The 16,498-nt window shown below is 39.2% G+C and overlaps 1 protein-coding gene across 3 annotated transcripts in view; it reads right to left on the reverse strand.

Annotated features, from left to right (window-relative positions):
• Positions 1 to 363: 363 nt before the first annotated feature.
• RCBTB1 (RCC1 and BTB domain containing protein 1) overlaps positions 364 to 16,498 on the reverse strand; it is a 56,310-nt gene continuing 40,175 nt past the window's right edge. For 2 of the 3 annotated variants that reach the window (XM_020993714.2, XM_078156970.1), the window contains 3 exons: positions 13,356 to 13,507; positions 12,673 to 12,803; positions 3,325 to 6,023 (listed from right to left, as the gene is read on the reverse strand). In XM_020993714.2, coding sequence (XP_020849373.1) covers positions 5,883 to 6,023; positions 12,673 to 12,803; positions 13,356 to 13,507 — 424 coding nt within the window. In that variant the 3' untranslated portion in view covers positions 3,325 to 5,882. Of the gene's footprint in view, positions 3,290 to 3,324; positions 6,024 to 12,672; positions 12,804 to 13,355; positions 13,508 to 16,498 lie in introns of those variants that run through there. The other variant, XM_020993716.2, reaches the window with a different exon arrangement.

The raw sequence follows: 16,498 nt of genomic DNA on the forward strand, positions 1-16,498 counted from the left end.
TTTTTTGGGGGGGAGGGTGTGGAGGTTTACCTCGGATGTAGGAGCTCTGGATTTGGGCTATGGTGTTCTTGGGGCTCTTCCTTTAAGGATTTCTTTCAAGAGGTGATCAAGTGGTTATTTTTGTTTTCAGTTTGCCCCCTGGTGCTAACAGATGTGGGCAGTCTTCATTTTTGATTTCTTGAATAAGTAACATCCAGGCTTTGTATTTCTTTTATGATGGTCTTCAGGGAATGAGACACATTTCCAGATGTGGCAGATTTGTTCATTACCTTGCTCGCTTATACTTACTTCATTTAGAAGGTAGTGATAAAGATGGAAAAAAAAGAAACATCAAGAAAACATTAAAAAACACAGAAGAAAAGGTTGTTTAGAAGGGCAGAAATAGGGCAGTTTTATTATTACTGTGTTTAACATATATTAAAAACAATGTTAGCAGAAATTTGCAGTTTCACATATAATCCCATTTTTAGTCTTTTGTATAGTGAAATGTTTATGTTTGTTCACGATTGTTAAGTTCACAAGAAGCTTGTTGTTTATTTAAGGACAGGTTGGGCTGAGTAAATATGCTTACATGTACCAGGGATAGGATGAAAGAAGAGTGTGTTAAGTTTTTAATGCATTGCTTCAGATTCTGAAAGTTGCTTCTGTGATATGGTAGCTAAATGTGCTGATGCCAGTCACATGCAAAGAATGATATGAGAGTAACCAATAATGCTTTTTAAAAAATCCCTTAAGAGACCATCTAGTTCAGGGCTTAACCTTTTTTTCATGAACTCCTTTGGGAACCTGGTGAAGTTAATGGACCCCTTCTCAGAATGTTTTTAAATGCATAAAATAAAAAATATAGGCTAGCAAAGATAAATAATTATACTGAAGAAAAGATGTAACATTTTCCTCTATCCAAGTTTATAAACCCCCTGGAATCTGTCAGTGGGACCCTAGGTTTTTAACTTGGGGTCCACTCTCATAGTCTGACCCATTATTTTATGAAGAAATGGAGATCTAGGAACAATAGTGACATGTTTGAAGTACTACAACTAACGGCAGAACCAGGACAAGAATCCAGGTCTCCCAACTCCTCATTCAATGTTCTTTCTACCACCACTACTAGTAACAGCTAGTATTTCTATAGCTCTTTGAAGTTTGCAAAGCACTTTAAAAATATTATCACAGTTTATCCTCACAATAACCCTGGGAGATATATCAGCCCCATCTGACAGATAAGAAAACTGAGGCAGACAGAAGTTAAGTAACTTGCCCAGGATCATACACTAGTAAGTGTCTGGGGGGAGGGGGATATGAAATCGGGTCTTCCTGATGTAGATCCCTCTTCCCAGTTAGGCTTCCACTCCATTTATCCATCACTTAATTAAAAGTACCTATTATATAGGCCAGGCCTTGTGCTATGTGTACTAGGGAGACCAAAGATAAAAATGAAAGCGGGCCTTTGCTCTCAGGAGCTCTCCAGAAGCTTAGAGTCTACTGGAAGAATATAACATATGTAGAAAATCAGTAAATATGAAATATATGCAAAAAGAAATACAAAATCACTTGGTGGCAGAGTGCACCAGTAATGGGAAAATCAGGAAAATTTCTTGCAGGAGGTGGCACTTGAGAAGAGCACTGAAGAGAGGCAGGGTTTCCCAAGAGACAGGAGTGTGGAAGGAGCGCATTTCAAGCATAAGGAATAATTTGTTCAAACGCTTTGAGGTGGGAGATGCAATATCCAGGATGCAGAGTAGCAAGCTGACCAGTTTGGCTGGAATAGAGAGCATGTGAGGGGGAAGCTATGTAATAAGGCCGGCAGCAGGTTATGAAGGGCTTTAAATGCCAAAATGAGAAGTCTGTATTTGATTCTAGAAGCAAGAGGAGCCACCGAAACTCTTCAAGCAGAGAGGAGGGCATGCTTCAGAACCTACAACTGTACTGCTATATACAGGATGGACTAAAGAGGGAAAAAAACCAGAGGTAGGCAGGCCAAGTAGGAGACAAATGCAAAAAAGCCAGAAAAGAAAAAGGCCTGAATTATGCATGATTATGGCATGAGCGTATAGGGAGGAAGGCAGAATCATCAGGACCTCACAAGTAAGCGGCATGGGAAATGACAGCGAGCGTTCGAGGGGACTCCTAGATTGTGAACTTGAGTGACTAAAAGAATGACAGAAATAAGGAAGTTAGGAGGCCTGGACTTAAGGACAAAGATGATGGATTCTGCTTTAGGCATGATGAGGTAGAGATGCCCTGGAGGGAGCTAGTGATGTGCGTGGGACTGGTGCTCAGGAGGGAAAAGATGCCCCAAGTAGATCTGGGAGTCACCAGCCTAGAGGTGACAGGCCAATACAAGGCAGCCGATAAGATCATGAAGAGATACTATGGCTCTTAGCTTTTTTTGTGTCCTGGACCCAGACCCTTTTGGGGCATTTGGAGAGACCTATGGACCCCTTCTCGGAATGTTTTAAAATGCATAAAATGCATAAAAATATAGGATTACAAAGAAAACCAATTATACTAAAATGCAATTAGAAAAATATTTTTTTAAAAAGAAAAATTCATGAACCCCAGGTTAAAAACTCCTGCTAAAGAGAGGAAAGCCCCAGTACACCCACACATAGAGCAAGACTTGCATGATGACAATGTAATAAAAAAGACCGAGTAGCTAGACAAAGTACCAGGAGACCCAGGACAGAGCAGTACAACAAAAATCAAGAGGATGGGTCCACAGAGTTAAGTGCTGTAGACAGGTCAAGAATAAGGATGGAAGAAAAGGCTTCTGGTTTTGGAACCGAGGGAGTAACTTCAATGGAAAAATAGGGATGGAGGCTGTATAGAAAAGTGAAGGATGTAAAATGGAGGCAACAGGGACAGAGAGCTTTTTTGAGAGTCTGGCTGTGAAAGAGGAGCAAAACAGAGTAGAAACTGCGCAGACGGTCAGGAAAAGGGAAGGATTTGTGCTCTCCTCTCAAACCAATACAACTTGATCCAAGTTAACTGTGAGCCGGGAACGATTTCGTTTCTCTGAACTTTTGCTCATGCCATCCCCTTACACACTTGGCTTGCTGGGAAGGCATCTCTGATCTTCCTAGCAATACACAATGATCTCCTTCAGGCAACCGTGTAAGGTTAACCTCCCCCAGCTCCGGTCATTCTGGCTCATCCCAGAGCACCATGCTTGTTGCTCTGTGCACAGGCAATACTCAATATCGGGTGTTTTCACACCTAGAAAAAATCCAAGGGCTGCAGCAGCATGACTGAATCCCGGAGTCCCACTGGAGGCAGCTTACATTCTCACCTGTGGATTACAACATTAAAAACTCCACACACCCATTGTAACAGATTGCTTTATTAACATGGCATCCTAAACATTACATAAATACAACATCACCTACTTACTACTTACTATATCAAATATCACTTCACTAAGAAGTTCAAGGGTACACTTAGGGCTGCTTTAAGAAATGTGAACACTTTGGTTTCTATTTTCATATTAGTTGCAAAAATCAATTCCTTTATTTAAAGCGTTTTTGTTCCTACTGGGATCAATGACAAAGTTCAGTAGGAGGAGGGATACCACCACTGTGGTAATATTTAAAGGGGGGGACTCTCCAAGGACTCACCAGCCCTAATCTCTCCATACTCCCCCCGCCAATTACTCAGTGATTTAATGAGGCACTCAGCAATTTTGACTTGTTATTTCACTTTCATCCAGTTATATATACTAAATCAGAATGATGAGAATAAAAATTCTCATCATTCTGATTTAGTACAGGAACCCCAGTTTTTATTTGAAGATGATAAACAATTGTTTGAAGAGTTATTGTCTGTAATAGATACACAAATTTTTGTTTTATTCAGATCGTAAATCCACACAGTAGTGGCATTTATTACATACACTGCCTGCTGTATGATTGGTGATCAATAAATTAGTGTGTATTTTCCAATCTATTAAGAAAAACCTCCATCACACTGCACAATTGATTCTACCTAGAAATCCACGGGCTCCAGTCGTTTGCAAAAAAAGCCCATGTGCATGGTTGAGAAAGGGAGGTCTGAGGGTCTATGTTTGCATTTATTTAACATGCCACTGAATAATAACTTTTTGGCCTCACTTTTAAAGTTAACCAGCAACTGCTAAAAATAGCAGCTACAGCCTCATGTGAAACTGCTGTCTGAGTGAAGACTAATTCTGTTTACCTCCAAAATTCTGGCGCTCCACTAAAGACTTGGAAAACTTTGCTTCACCTCCTTCCTCCTACCCAACCCCCCCCCCCCCACTTAACAATAGAGCAAGAGAGCTTGGTACAACTTCGGAAACAACTTCCAACCTGCAGAAGGTTGGAAGTAAAAAAAAAAAATGTTCCCTTTTTAAAGGCAATGAACAATGAACAATCTACATATATAGAAGTATCCATTCAGCAGCTTCCTTATCTGTCCTAACACTAACTAAAAGTCAAATATTTTATAATTATAACTGAAATGACAGACTACCTACTTAAATAAAATGCTACATTTAAAAAAAATAATCCTGCACATAGGGCAATAATGGGTGGGAAACCCACAGAATGCATCTGAGTTCAGAATTTAATTTGACAAATGGCAAGAATATTTGGACCAAATAAAATAGATCTAAGAAAAATTATACTAAGCCTTTCAAGACAATTCATTCTCAAGAACTGCCTCTTCTCATCTGAGGAAGTACAGAATGCTTGTATTCCTAGGAGACCTATTGTTCTTTAACCAGGAGCCTCTTGCCTGAGACCATGAACTTACCTATGCGTTTACTGAACTGAGGAGGAAAATTAATCATTACACCTGGTGGCTGGGAAAGCAAGAGATTTCTGAAAGTACATAGGATGTATTTTTTTTCCCTTTATAAGTCTACATATTTACATTAGAAATTAAAAACAATTAAGTGTAAATATGCACCACTTCAATAAGGTAAAAATGTTATCCAAAATCAGAAAGCCCTCAAGGGAAGGGAAAGGTGGTAGCCCTAATTTACAGAGGATTTAATAACATGACTAATTAATACCTCCTGCCTTCAAAAAGCAGTCTCATCCATCATCATTTCAAAGTTAGTTCAAAAGTTACCATGCTTTGTGTGTTTAAATCTTAAGAGCTTTTAAAATCCTTGTCATATACCTTTGTAAGTTTACATTTTATATATGTCTTGTAGAGTACTGACTGCATAGTTTCCTTTAAGCACTTATGAACACAAACTTTTTTCATATACTAGACAGGGAAAACAAATGTATGATGGCACAGACACAAAAGCTTGAGCAACCCAAACTGTTCCTTCATAGTAATCCCACCGGACTCACAAATCATGCAGCACCTCAATCAAAGATATGTTACCTGTTAGCCCACAGGCGTTAAAGAAATCCAGAGGTCCCGTATTCAGAAAAATTCTAACATTTTGTGAAACATCCTCCAAGCCTGGTACCCAAAGGCTAATGCTCTGTAAACCAAACCAGTGGCTTCCTAGCTCTAAACTTCCCCTCTTCAGGCATGGCTCCTCTCTGGAACTGAAGCAACAGCTAACTTTCATCCCTTCCCAATGTTCCAATCAAAATGTGAGAAAAAGTCACCCTTTAAAGCCGTGCAAGTCTGGCAACAGGAGTTGGTCAAAAGGGTAGAGAGAAAACAGTACATTCTTCATGAGTTTCTATGCAGAGACTTCTCTCTGGAGTAAAATACAGTTTGTTTGTTTGTTTTACCTGCAGAATTACACCAGCCTGTAGGGCACACGCTGGGCGTATCAGCAATAATGCCCTAGAGAACGAACACACACACATACGTACATACATACACACATACACACACACACACACACACACACACACACACACACACACACCCTCACACACACAACTCACAGCCATGTTTCAGTTCTTAAAGGCTCCACATTTACTGGCCTTAGCAATGAATTCCTTTAGTAGAGGGCCATCCATTTGCCAAAATGCTGCAGTCTGTGTAACTTCTGTCAAATGATTGACGCAAAACTTAAAGCAGAATTCTTCTAAATCCTAGACACACACAAAAATAAAAACAAGAGGCCTTTTTATTAGCTTTAATAGAACTATTTCTCCTCCCTTACCTCCCCAAAGAAGACCAGAAACTAATTTTAAAATAGGTAGGCACATAAGAGACTAAAATACAGATGGCAGAAGGGAAGCAAATACAGCACGCTACTTTATTCAAAAAGATGGTTTGTTTAATTTGTTGAGGAAAAACTCTGTCAGAGACTTCATACTGGACAAAGATTTTCTCCTCAGTTATCAAAAGGACAATCGAATTCGGAAAGGCATTCAAGTTTTCCCTCAGTCGAGAGAACAGAGAAGAGAAATGAAGGGAGATCTTAGTTTTTACTAAGAAAGGAATATAGAAAACACAAATGATGAAGCGGCATTCTGGAGAAAGTAGTTAAAAATGTATTATGTACCTACCTAAATTTTGCTTTCGGGTACCCCTAAATGAAAAGGCTTTAGTTTTCTTAAATCTCAAAAAGTAAAGCTCAGATTATCAATTTTCAAAAAAAGTAAGTCTTAAAATGATTTTATCCAGTCAGTAAAAACAGTAGCACATTTAGAGGATGATTGTAGCTGTCAGATAAGTAGTAATTACCATAGGCCATTTCAGAGGAATTATTTGAAATGAGATTATACTTTATGAGAGGCAGTGGACCTAGAATCCTGCTTCCAATACCTATTATTTATATAACTTTGGGCAGGGCACCAAAAAATTTCTCAGTTTCCACATCAGTACAATTAGGAGACTGGACTAGATGGCCTTTGAGCTCCCTTCCAGTCTAGATCTATGCTATCATGACCTATAATGAGGAATCTTTCAACTTTTTTATTTTTTAAAAAAATTTTTATTTCCATAAATGACAGAATCTGGGCATGCATACAAAAACAAAAAATACATAACACACACCACAAGTCCACATCACAAACCATACGATGACCACCATATCTTGCCCAGCTAGAACTCAAAAGTTGTGCTAGCCTGTGACCCAGGGGCCACTAAACTTGAGTTTCCTTTAAGTAAAGTGGATAATATTTGGAAAATACAGGCCTTTATAGCACCACTCTGATTTTTCAGAATTCAACACTGGTGGAAGGAAAGAATACAAAGAAATGGGTCCTGAGCTGAAGAAATGATTAGTGAATATACCTCCTTCTCCCCGACTGAAAGCCCAGCAAGCAAATGCCTCAAAGGGTCACTCTGACCTAGCTGATAGGTAAAACAATACATTCACCACAGAAACCTACCCAGCAAACATAACCTCCAAAATTTAAACAGTATTGGCTATTTTTATCTCCTATGATTTTATCTGTATTAGCTCAGTGATGCTTGAAGCCAGGTTTTTCTAAACCAAATGCACTTGGGAGTAGAATTACTCAAGTGTTAATAAGAGAACCTCTGGATCCAAGGGTCTGAAGTATAAATTTATAATTCGACTGTTGTTGTGCAGTTGAATACAAAGCCAAGCAGCATGTATTACAAGCTAGATTAAGCACTACATTCTCTGCCTATAGAAAAATGACACCCATAGAGTGATACAGGAAAATAAATCATAGTTCTGGATAAAGTAAACCTAGGGAATCACAGAAGCACAGTAGAGAGTAAGGAGGAATTCCTTGGAGTCAGAAAGACCAGAGTTCAAGTTTAGCCTCTGCTCAGTGCTAGCTGTGAGACCCTGAGCAAGTCCCTTAACTTCTAGGTGAAGGTAACACTTTAAAACTCTCTAGCTGTAAGTCAGTTGCTGATCTGCATTGGTGAGTTTCCTCAAGGGGAGGTCCCTACACCATTGAAATCACAGGAGCTCAGGAGAGAAATGAAAATGGATGGATGTGCAGGGTACCCTTTGGACTTTGACAACTTTGGAGTTGTCCACATAGAGATGACAGTTGACTCCAGGGAGTCAATCAGAACGTCAAAAGAGACATTCCCAAAGATGTATGATGTGCTGTTTGGAATCACATTCCAAAGAGAGACTGTTGCCCTCCCCCACATAAATAGAAACAGGAATGGAAATAGACTCGCATAAATAGAAAGCGAGTTTCTCCAGACAGACTTATAACCCATGGATTAAGCTCCAAATGTGGTAACTCTCCTTAGCCATGAATTTTAAAGCTATTTTCCAAATTCTGTCATATTTTAAAAGATGGATTTCTTTTTTAAAATGCTGAGTGTGAGTTGTATAATTTCCAATGGCAAAAAGGGGAGCGCAAGCTGAATTTCTAGATCAGTAAAACCCTCATCAACTCAAATTGCACTGATTGAGAATTCATGATTGTGTGGATAAAATCTTTCCATTATTTAAAAAAAAAATACTGCTAAGCAAATTAACAGATTAAACTCTCTCAGGGAGACAGCTTCTCCTACTTGAAGGAGTAATTTCAAATTCTTCAGCGTAGAATGGAACTATTAAAAATAGATTCATAAGAACCTTTATATTTGGCAACCTTTTTTTAAAGCCTCATGCCTGTCTGTATTTTAGAGTTCTAAATAGTTCATGCTAGCTTCGTCCTCCCTGTTATCCTCTCCTCCATCCCCCCACCCCTCAACCGTTCATCTGAACTGGTGGGTCTCTGGCATGTGTACTGCAGAATCATGGAAATCTGAATTTTAATTCTCCATAGGTTTTATTTTATTTTGGAAATTCTTCATTAGGGTAACTTACGCTAGCATTAAAGAGAAAGAATTACCACACCTTTGAGACAGAAAAGTAGACTACAATGGTACACTGAGAGTAGCCCATCCTTATGACATAGGCAGAACAAAGGATGAATCACCTAGGAACAGTCAGTCTCCTTCAAGCCCATTTGCCAATGACATATGAATGAGGTAACATCCTTCTTCTGGCAGTATAATTTCTTCTTTAAAGGCAGGGGGAAAGAGAGTGGGGAGACAAGACTTGGGGGGGATGGTGGTGAAGAAGATGGTTCCGTATTTATAAAGCGGCATCTCTTCACTTAAATCTAGAAACGACCAGATCTTCCCTCTCGCCTTAAAAAGGCAATAGGGCAATGCTTACCCAAACAAGAGAGCCTGCTTTTGATAAGGCACAGCAATACACAAGACCTCCTGAACTTCAGAAGAAGTATCACACTGTAGTTCCAAGGACAAGGAAACCTTGTTCATTTGGGATGTTTTTTAAAGTTCAAGATAAAAGTTGATGCATTTTATAACCTGTCACATGACCGTCTAAAACAAGGAAGAAGGAAGAAGCCATAACAGGAAGACTATAATGGGGCCTTGCTATAACTTGAACACTGTCCTCAGCATTGATGATATGGACTCCTTTTTAGTTCTGAACTACCCAATTTATTATTATTTAGCTCATGGACTATGTTATTAGCTGTTCTGATACTTTCAGAAATACAAACTAACCTTATATTGAATGCCACAATGGAAAGTGTTATAAAAAGGCTCATACAAGTAGATAAAAATCATTGATCATGTGACACTTTAATGTGATCAGAGCACTATATTAGACACTGGGAAAGCTATATCAGATTTACTAGGTAATGATTTCCTTGGTGATTTCCAGATATTGAGGAGAAGGCTAAAAAGCTTTCATTTAAGATATTTTCGACATAAATAACCTACAATTTTATTCCAAAACTAAAGACAGTAAAACACAATTCTTCATACTGTCAAATAATTTGGACATATTCCGCTTTCACCATTTCTACAGCCCAATTTCATTTCCTAAATTATTTAAAAGCATTCTGGATCATAAAAGCAAAACTATCTTTCCTTTATTTAGGAAACAAGACAAACTGTACAATATTTTCACTCCCTAATGCTCCGAGACTCCCATAAATAGCCAGTAGCTTGACCTCAGTCCTGAATCCTTTTCCCCTTATATCTAAAACCAAAACAAATAATTATTGAGACTATTAGCATGGAAGTACCTTGGAAATGGCTTGGAAAAACCACATACATATGACAACTCCATAACATGCTATATGTGGATAAGAACAATGGAAGCATTAGCGAGTCCACTAAAGCCTGACTGGTAACTGGTCCAAGAACTTTTCTGAGTGGCTGTGTTTTTTAAATACTATAAAACAAAAGGTGAAAAACTGCAACTCTAATTCCTTCTAAAGCACTAGATGTCATAATAAAAGGAAAAATATTTTCAGTCAGAGTGACCTCAACTCTTTTTTTGTGGGGTTAAGAGAGTCCCTTTTCATCTCCCTTATATGGACATAGTAAATCAAGATGGTCATGTGAAAACGAGTCATCTGGCTCTTTGAAAGGGGGGAAAAAAAAGCTGGACCCCCCAGGTCAAGGGCAAGAACTCACAATGCACAGATCACAAGCAAATTGAGGGGAAAAGAATTCAAGATTTCTGAGCAAACTTATGTTTTCCTTTCTACTAAAAGTAAAACTTGTAGAGATACCATGGAACTGCAAAAAACACTGGCTCTGGGCTCAGAGGAGCTGGATTCAAATCCCACCCAATTCTTACTACCTGTGAGATCTTGGACAAGTCCCATCACCTCCTTGGGCCTCAGTTTCCTCATCTGTAAAATAAGGGGGTTGGATTGGCCTCTGAGGCCTCTTCCACCTCCAGATCTAAGATCCCATATTCCTTAAGAAACAAGGTGGTTTTTTGTCTGTCTGTTTGTTTTGTGAGGCAATTGGGGTTAAGTGACTTGCCCAGAGTCACACATCTACTAAGGGTTATGTGTCTGAGGCCGCATTTGAACTCGGGTCCTCCTGACTCCGGGGCTGGTTCTCTATCCACTGTGCCACCTAGCTGACCCCAGGAACAAATTTTTAAGCAGAAAAATAAGTAGAGATCACTCTGCTACTTAACAAATAGTACAAGGAAGCTAGAGAAATGAATGGATGTTCTATATCTCACCACCAGATTTTTCCTTATTTTATTAAACATATTAACATAATGGAAGTTCTATTCAGCTTCATCCAACTGACTCTCATAGGTTTTACATATATACTTAACCCCAAAATTCCTTGATCATAAAAAGCAAAATAATAATAATTTTTTTTGAAAAAGAGGTATTTATAGATATTACAGTGATAATTAAGACCTTCTCTAGAGGGTGTGTTTTGCTCATAATTTTTATTGGATTTGATGGTGGTTGAGAGCCTACAGCCTAAGAACTCGCTTCAATATATCACACTGATTTTATTTGCACACACTTACTTCAGAATTATCTCACCAACCCTTTTAAAGAGGAGTAACAGCAATAATTATATGGAAATGAAAATATACATACACTAGTTATTCAGGCTCTTTTTTCCTGCCTTGTTAACCTTTTGCTGCTCTACCCCTCCCCTTCAAAAAAGGGGGGGGGAAGGAGAGAGACCCATTGTATCCCAGGTGAGTTTATGTGAAGAGTTTTAAAATTAAGTCTTTATTGAGTCAGCAAAGGCTTCCTATTCTATAATGAACATACATAAAAAACAGGTTACTTTTTGCTATAATAACTTGAATTCTAAATGGCAAATACTGAATAAAAGAAATACTACTTAAGGTATTCTAGTCAATGCTTTATTTTTTTTTAAACGGAAAACTACTGGATTTGGTGGTGGCTCCACCCATCTAAGGACTTGAGAGAAAGTCAGCTATACTAAAACAGCAAAATGTGTAGAAAACAATACAAAAAGAATCAAATCTAAATATGATAGTGTTTTGAAAATACAGGGGACAACGCTGACAACAAATGTCAAATGTGACATTTCTCTTCTGCTACATGTTTCTGGCCACAGTATGTGGTATCTTTAGAGTTACCCCATACAGGTTTTTCATGGAACTCAGCATTTTATTCATGTCAGAACTCAACTGTTTCTAAATATAACGAAAAATGGATTAATTTTGGTATTCAATGTACATTCCTCAAGGCTTAATGAGGTGCATGACCTTGGGCAAGTCATTCCTCTCTGGGCCTCAGCTGTCTCTTCTGTAAAATGAGGGAATGGACTCTACCATCTATTAGGTCCCTTCTAACTCTACCATGCTATGACTCCACACATAAGGAAAAACAGTTACACGCGAGCGATTTTTAAAAATACTCTTAGTTTTACAAATGAAAAGGAAACTCTTTCACTCTCTGGATAACTATTCTTAGTTTTCTTTCATTATAAACAACCAATGTAATACAGAAGCCTGTCTCTAAAAAGGGACTCACAGCAAATTCTTTAAAAAGTAGTTAATCAGTTATAATTAGACAGTAACAGTATTTTTAGAAGGAAAACAGATTCACAAACAGGGTCATGCTTGGGGCAGGAGAGGTCTAGCACTATGTGCATGTTACACCACGAGCCAATCTTGGATCTCAAAGACACTGCCCTGTAATTTGCTCAGGCTTGACATTGTGAACCTCAGTCTACTGTGTAGCTACAGTGATCACTGCAGGTCACTATTTGTTAATCTCTTTTTGGCTAAAAGTACAAGTAGATGGAAAACATTCTAAATAAATTAATTCCAAGGAGCAAATCAAAATTATTCATGTCATGATGAAGAAAGGCTGAATTTATTAGCCTTCATTAGCAATTGATGAATTTAGCTTTTCTGACCCCTAGGGATGAAACAAGGCTGCCCCATCATGATTCTCAGTCCTGTATATAGCAGAAGAAGGGGAAAACACACCGGCCGCCACATTAGGATCTCAGGGTTCCCTGTGAGGTTACCTCTGCGTCGTATCTGACTGCAGCAGAGAGCAACGAAAAAGCATTCTCCACAGTAATCCCTCGCTTGATGATGTGCTGACAAAGTTTTTTCAATCTATTTTCACAGTAAGATGTAGCCAGATCTAAAAGACCTAAAATGAAAGGTGGGGAGGAAGAATGGAAAGGGTTAATCAAGTCCACAACAATCCATACTTCTGTTTTATTTTTTAATTGAACAGAGACGAGTCAGCAGGATTTTTCAAAGGGCAGATTTTTGCTTATTTTATTAAATATATTAACATCTCCTCCAATCCCTTCCCATCTCTCTGCCCCAAACAAACTGTGTAGTTGCTTCCAACTAGGCAACATTTTCCTCCTCCTTTTGTTTACAAGATTTCAGATATTCCTTCCCTAACCCTGACCCCCACCATAACTGTCCTAAATCTGAATTAGCCATTTTGGACTATAGGATTAATGAGTCTACATCTATATTTAAATATGACCATTAGCTCAGTGTTTAACAGCATCAATAGCATCAACAATCCCAAAATACTAATTTTAAAAAAGTTTACTTCAAAATGTAGGATCATTTGAGAATCAACAAAATTCAACTTAAGTTTTGCCTACCTCAAGGCTATATGATACAGTACCCACAAGAAAGCATTTATCATACATCTTAGACAGGTCAAACATAGACGATGTACCTATAGCATCTTCAGGTGGTAAGTCAACTGTGTCCGTGTAAAGGTACTGGAGAAAGGCACGATACACTGGGTAAGAAAACTGGTCTATTTCTATTACCTCTTTCATGTCCTCATTCCAGTAAGACTGGAACATGGTTCGAAAATGTTCGCACCTAAAACAACAACAAAGTTAACCGACCAAAAGGGGGCTAGGAGGGGGTGGGGAGAGAATCAAAAACATGAAACACGAAAAGTATCCTTAAAGCCCTCCCTTTTCAGTTATGAATCTTTACTTTACATCCCCCCCCCTTACATCCATCTTGGCAGTCTTGACATTGGCCTTGCTACTGCTCTTTAAGAAAAGGGCACATCAACTGACTTCCCTATGGATCAGTTCACCATCCCTGAGGAAGGTATCCTGTCCCGTTTACAGCCCTTTTCATGTGGTGCAGTTAACGATAAAAAAGGGCAGAAAAAGTATTTTTTGTGTAAAGGAAAAGATTTAGATTCACTAACAACAGATGAAAGATATCACTGCTCTTATAAATGAGTATTTTGATACCTAAGAGTATAGGAAAAAAACTCTTTAAAATAAAAACTATCACTCTATTTGTAAAAGGAAAAACAGCTTTCAGATGCAAATCTAGCTACTCGATTTGGCTTGTGAATGATATAAAATAATGCTTCATTTCTATGTGAATAATACAGTCTAAAGAGGCAGAGAAAGGAGAAATATGAGTGTAGAGAAACAGTTTCAGGGATGATAAAGGACATACTGTACCACATTGAAACCTTGAGAACTGCAAGACATTAGAATACCTCAACTCATTTATATATAATTGTTCTAATGACTAAAGACAATAAAATTATATTGGAGACAGTGGTATTTTATTTTTTTAAAAATTTTCTTTTTTGCCTTTTTAGTGAGGCAATCAGGGTTAAGTGACTTGCCCAGGGTCACACAGCCTAGTTAAGTGATTTGAACTCAGGTCCTCCTGACTCTAAGGCCAGAGCTCTATCCACTGTGCCACCTAGCTGCCTCAGTGGTATGATTTTAAGAGGACTCTACATCTAAAGTGAAATATACGGAGTGATCCCCCCAAAAACAGTCATAAAGAATCAGACACAATAAAAAAGCAACTGAACAATCCTTGACCAGGGGTGTGAATTTTTAAGTGAAAGGCGAGTCACTAAGCTGAGGCTCTCATTTATGGCGGCAGCGAAGTATCCAGGAACCCTAGGGCACCTGACTTGGGAACAAGATGAGAACTGCAGACGTAGCATGGGGACTGAAATGTTCCTGCGCCCTCCAAAGAGTCAGCAGCAGACACCAGACAGCGGGTCACTGGCCAATCAATCAACGTTTATAAAGTGTGCCCCGTGGGCCAGGCACTGCGCTAAGCATGGTGGAGAGAGAACTGACTTCCTAGGCCAAGAATTTCAGTGATACCCATTATCTCGTGCCTACAATCTAGAGCAGGCCTGTACAATGGACTGCCCGTGGGCTGCTGCAGCCTGTCAAAGCAGGACTGCCCAAGGATATTTAGGCCTCTTAATCACTTCTTCTTAAAGGACCAGTGAGTACTATTAGCTCTGAGAACAGCCTTGGGGCCTGAGGATGACTTGAGCTGTAGTTACATCCTTTACCTTTTTTGAGGGCTGCCGGAAATCCTTTAGCAGACCACAAGTGGCTCCAACTGTAAGTGGCCTGTGGGCCTGAATGTCATGCCCTAGAGAATGGGCCACGTGAAGCTTCTCCTAAGGGGCTACTGCTCTCTGCTGCCACCTGTGGCATGGAAAGTAAAAAGCTTTGCAGCTGCTTTGGTATCTCCTGTTGATGAGGCTAGGTTTGTTTTGCATGGCTGTACTGCTATGAGCTCTGTTCTGATTGAACAAAATCCTGAGGAGTAACTAACTGGCTGGTCTGCTCGGGAGGGCCAGTCTGAGGAACTTGAAGGGAAGTGCAATTCATATCAAGAAGTTAACGCTTTCTAAAATGCTTTTAAAGGTGACTGTAAATGCTACATTCCAGTGGAGAAGACTATGTGCTGAGGTAAAGAGTGGTGAGGCCAAGCAGCGAGCAGAGAGAAGCAGTTTCATGAGGTGCAAATGTTCCTGAATGACTTCAATGGCAGAGTTGTGAGTTCCCCTAAGCACGAGTGTTCCTCATGTGTATGTCCAATTCTCATCAAAGACACTGAGTGCATTAGTGGAAGAATGTGATCCAGGTTTATATGTGCATTGTGATGTATTTTATCATTTATGCCCTCACTTTGTACCTATGACATTATTTCTTTTGTCTTTTTGTTAAGGTCTAAAAGTCAGTATTGTGACTGGCTGAGTGCATAAATATCACATACCATCTGAGTGCATTACATTTTGAGTTGCATGGATAGAAAGTAAATCAGCCATGGGCTCAAGAGACTGGCAGGTAAGTGAAGTAAAATTCTCCTCAACAGACTTACCCCCAAGACCCTAAGAGAATTTGAGTACAATACCATGGTGGTAGTCTATCTCTGGGAACCCAGCCCTGAAAACGTGGGCAAGTGAGTGAATAAGCCAATCCACTGAATGAGAAGTATCGATTCACCACTCAAGGGGTCATAATCGTATTGTGTTACATTTGGCACATCACTCACCTACCATGCATATGACAACATGCCATCTATCAACATCACAGTCCCGTGACATCTTGAGAACTGTGCTGTTTGCCTATTACCTCACCTGTCCTCTGGTACACTATTACACAGGTTATACCTGTAACCCCCTAGAACAAAGCTCTCTTCCCAGGCCTGCACTCCCCTATTAAAATATAAGCTCCATAAAAGCAGGGATTATCTCATTTTTTAGACATTTGCCTTTATCAGTATCCTCAGTACTTACAGCTTAATGCCTGGCACATAGCACTTCAAATGCTTTTTTATTGATCTGCTTGTAAACAAGGACTATTTTCCTTGTAAGCACTTTAGATACAGATATTATACCTACTTCACTATGACACACTAACAGGCAGGTATACATAATTTATTTTTGGCAAACAAGCCTTCTGCTAAACTTTACTAGGAATCAAGACTTGTGGCCTAGGAGGCTGTAACACTAATTTCTGGTGGGACTGTCTTCATTTGACAGATCCCAACTGCTTCTTTTAAAAAGGAAGCAAGCAG

This window comes from Phascolarctos cinereus, unplaced genomic scaffold (assembly GCF_003287225.1).
Source record: "Phascolarctos cinereus isolate Bilbo 61053 unplaced genomic scaffold, phaCin_HiC Scaffold_726;HRSCAF=1367, whole genome shotgun sequence".
Classification (NCBI taxonomy): Eukaryota; Metazoa; Chordata; class Mammalia; order Diprotodontia; family Phascolarctidae; genus Phascolarctos; species Phascolarctos cinereus.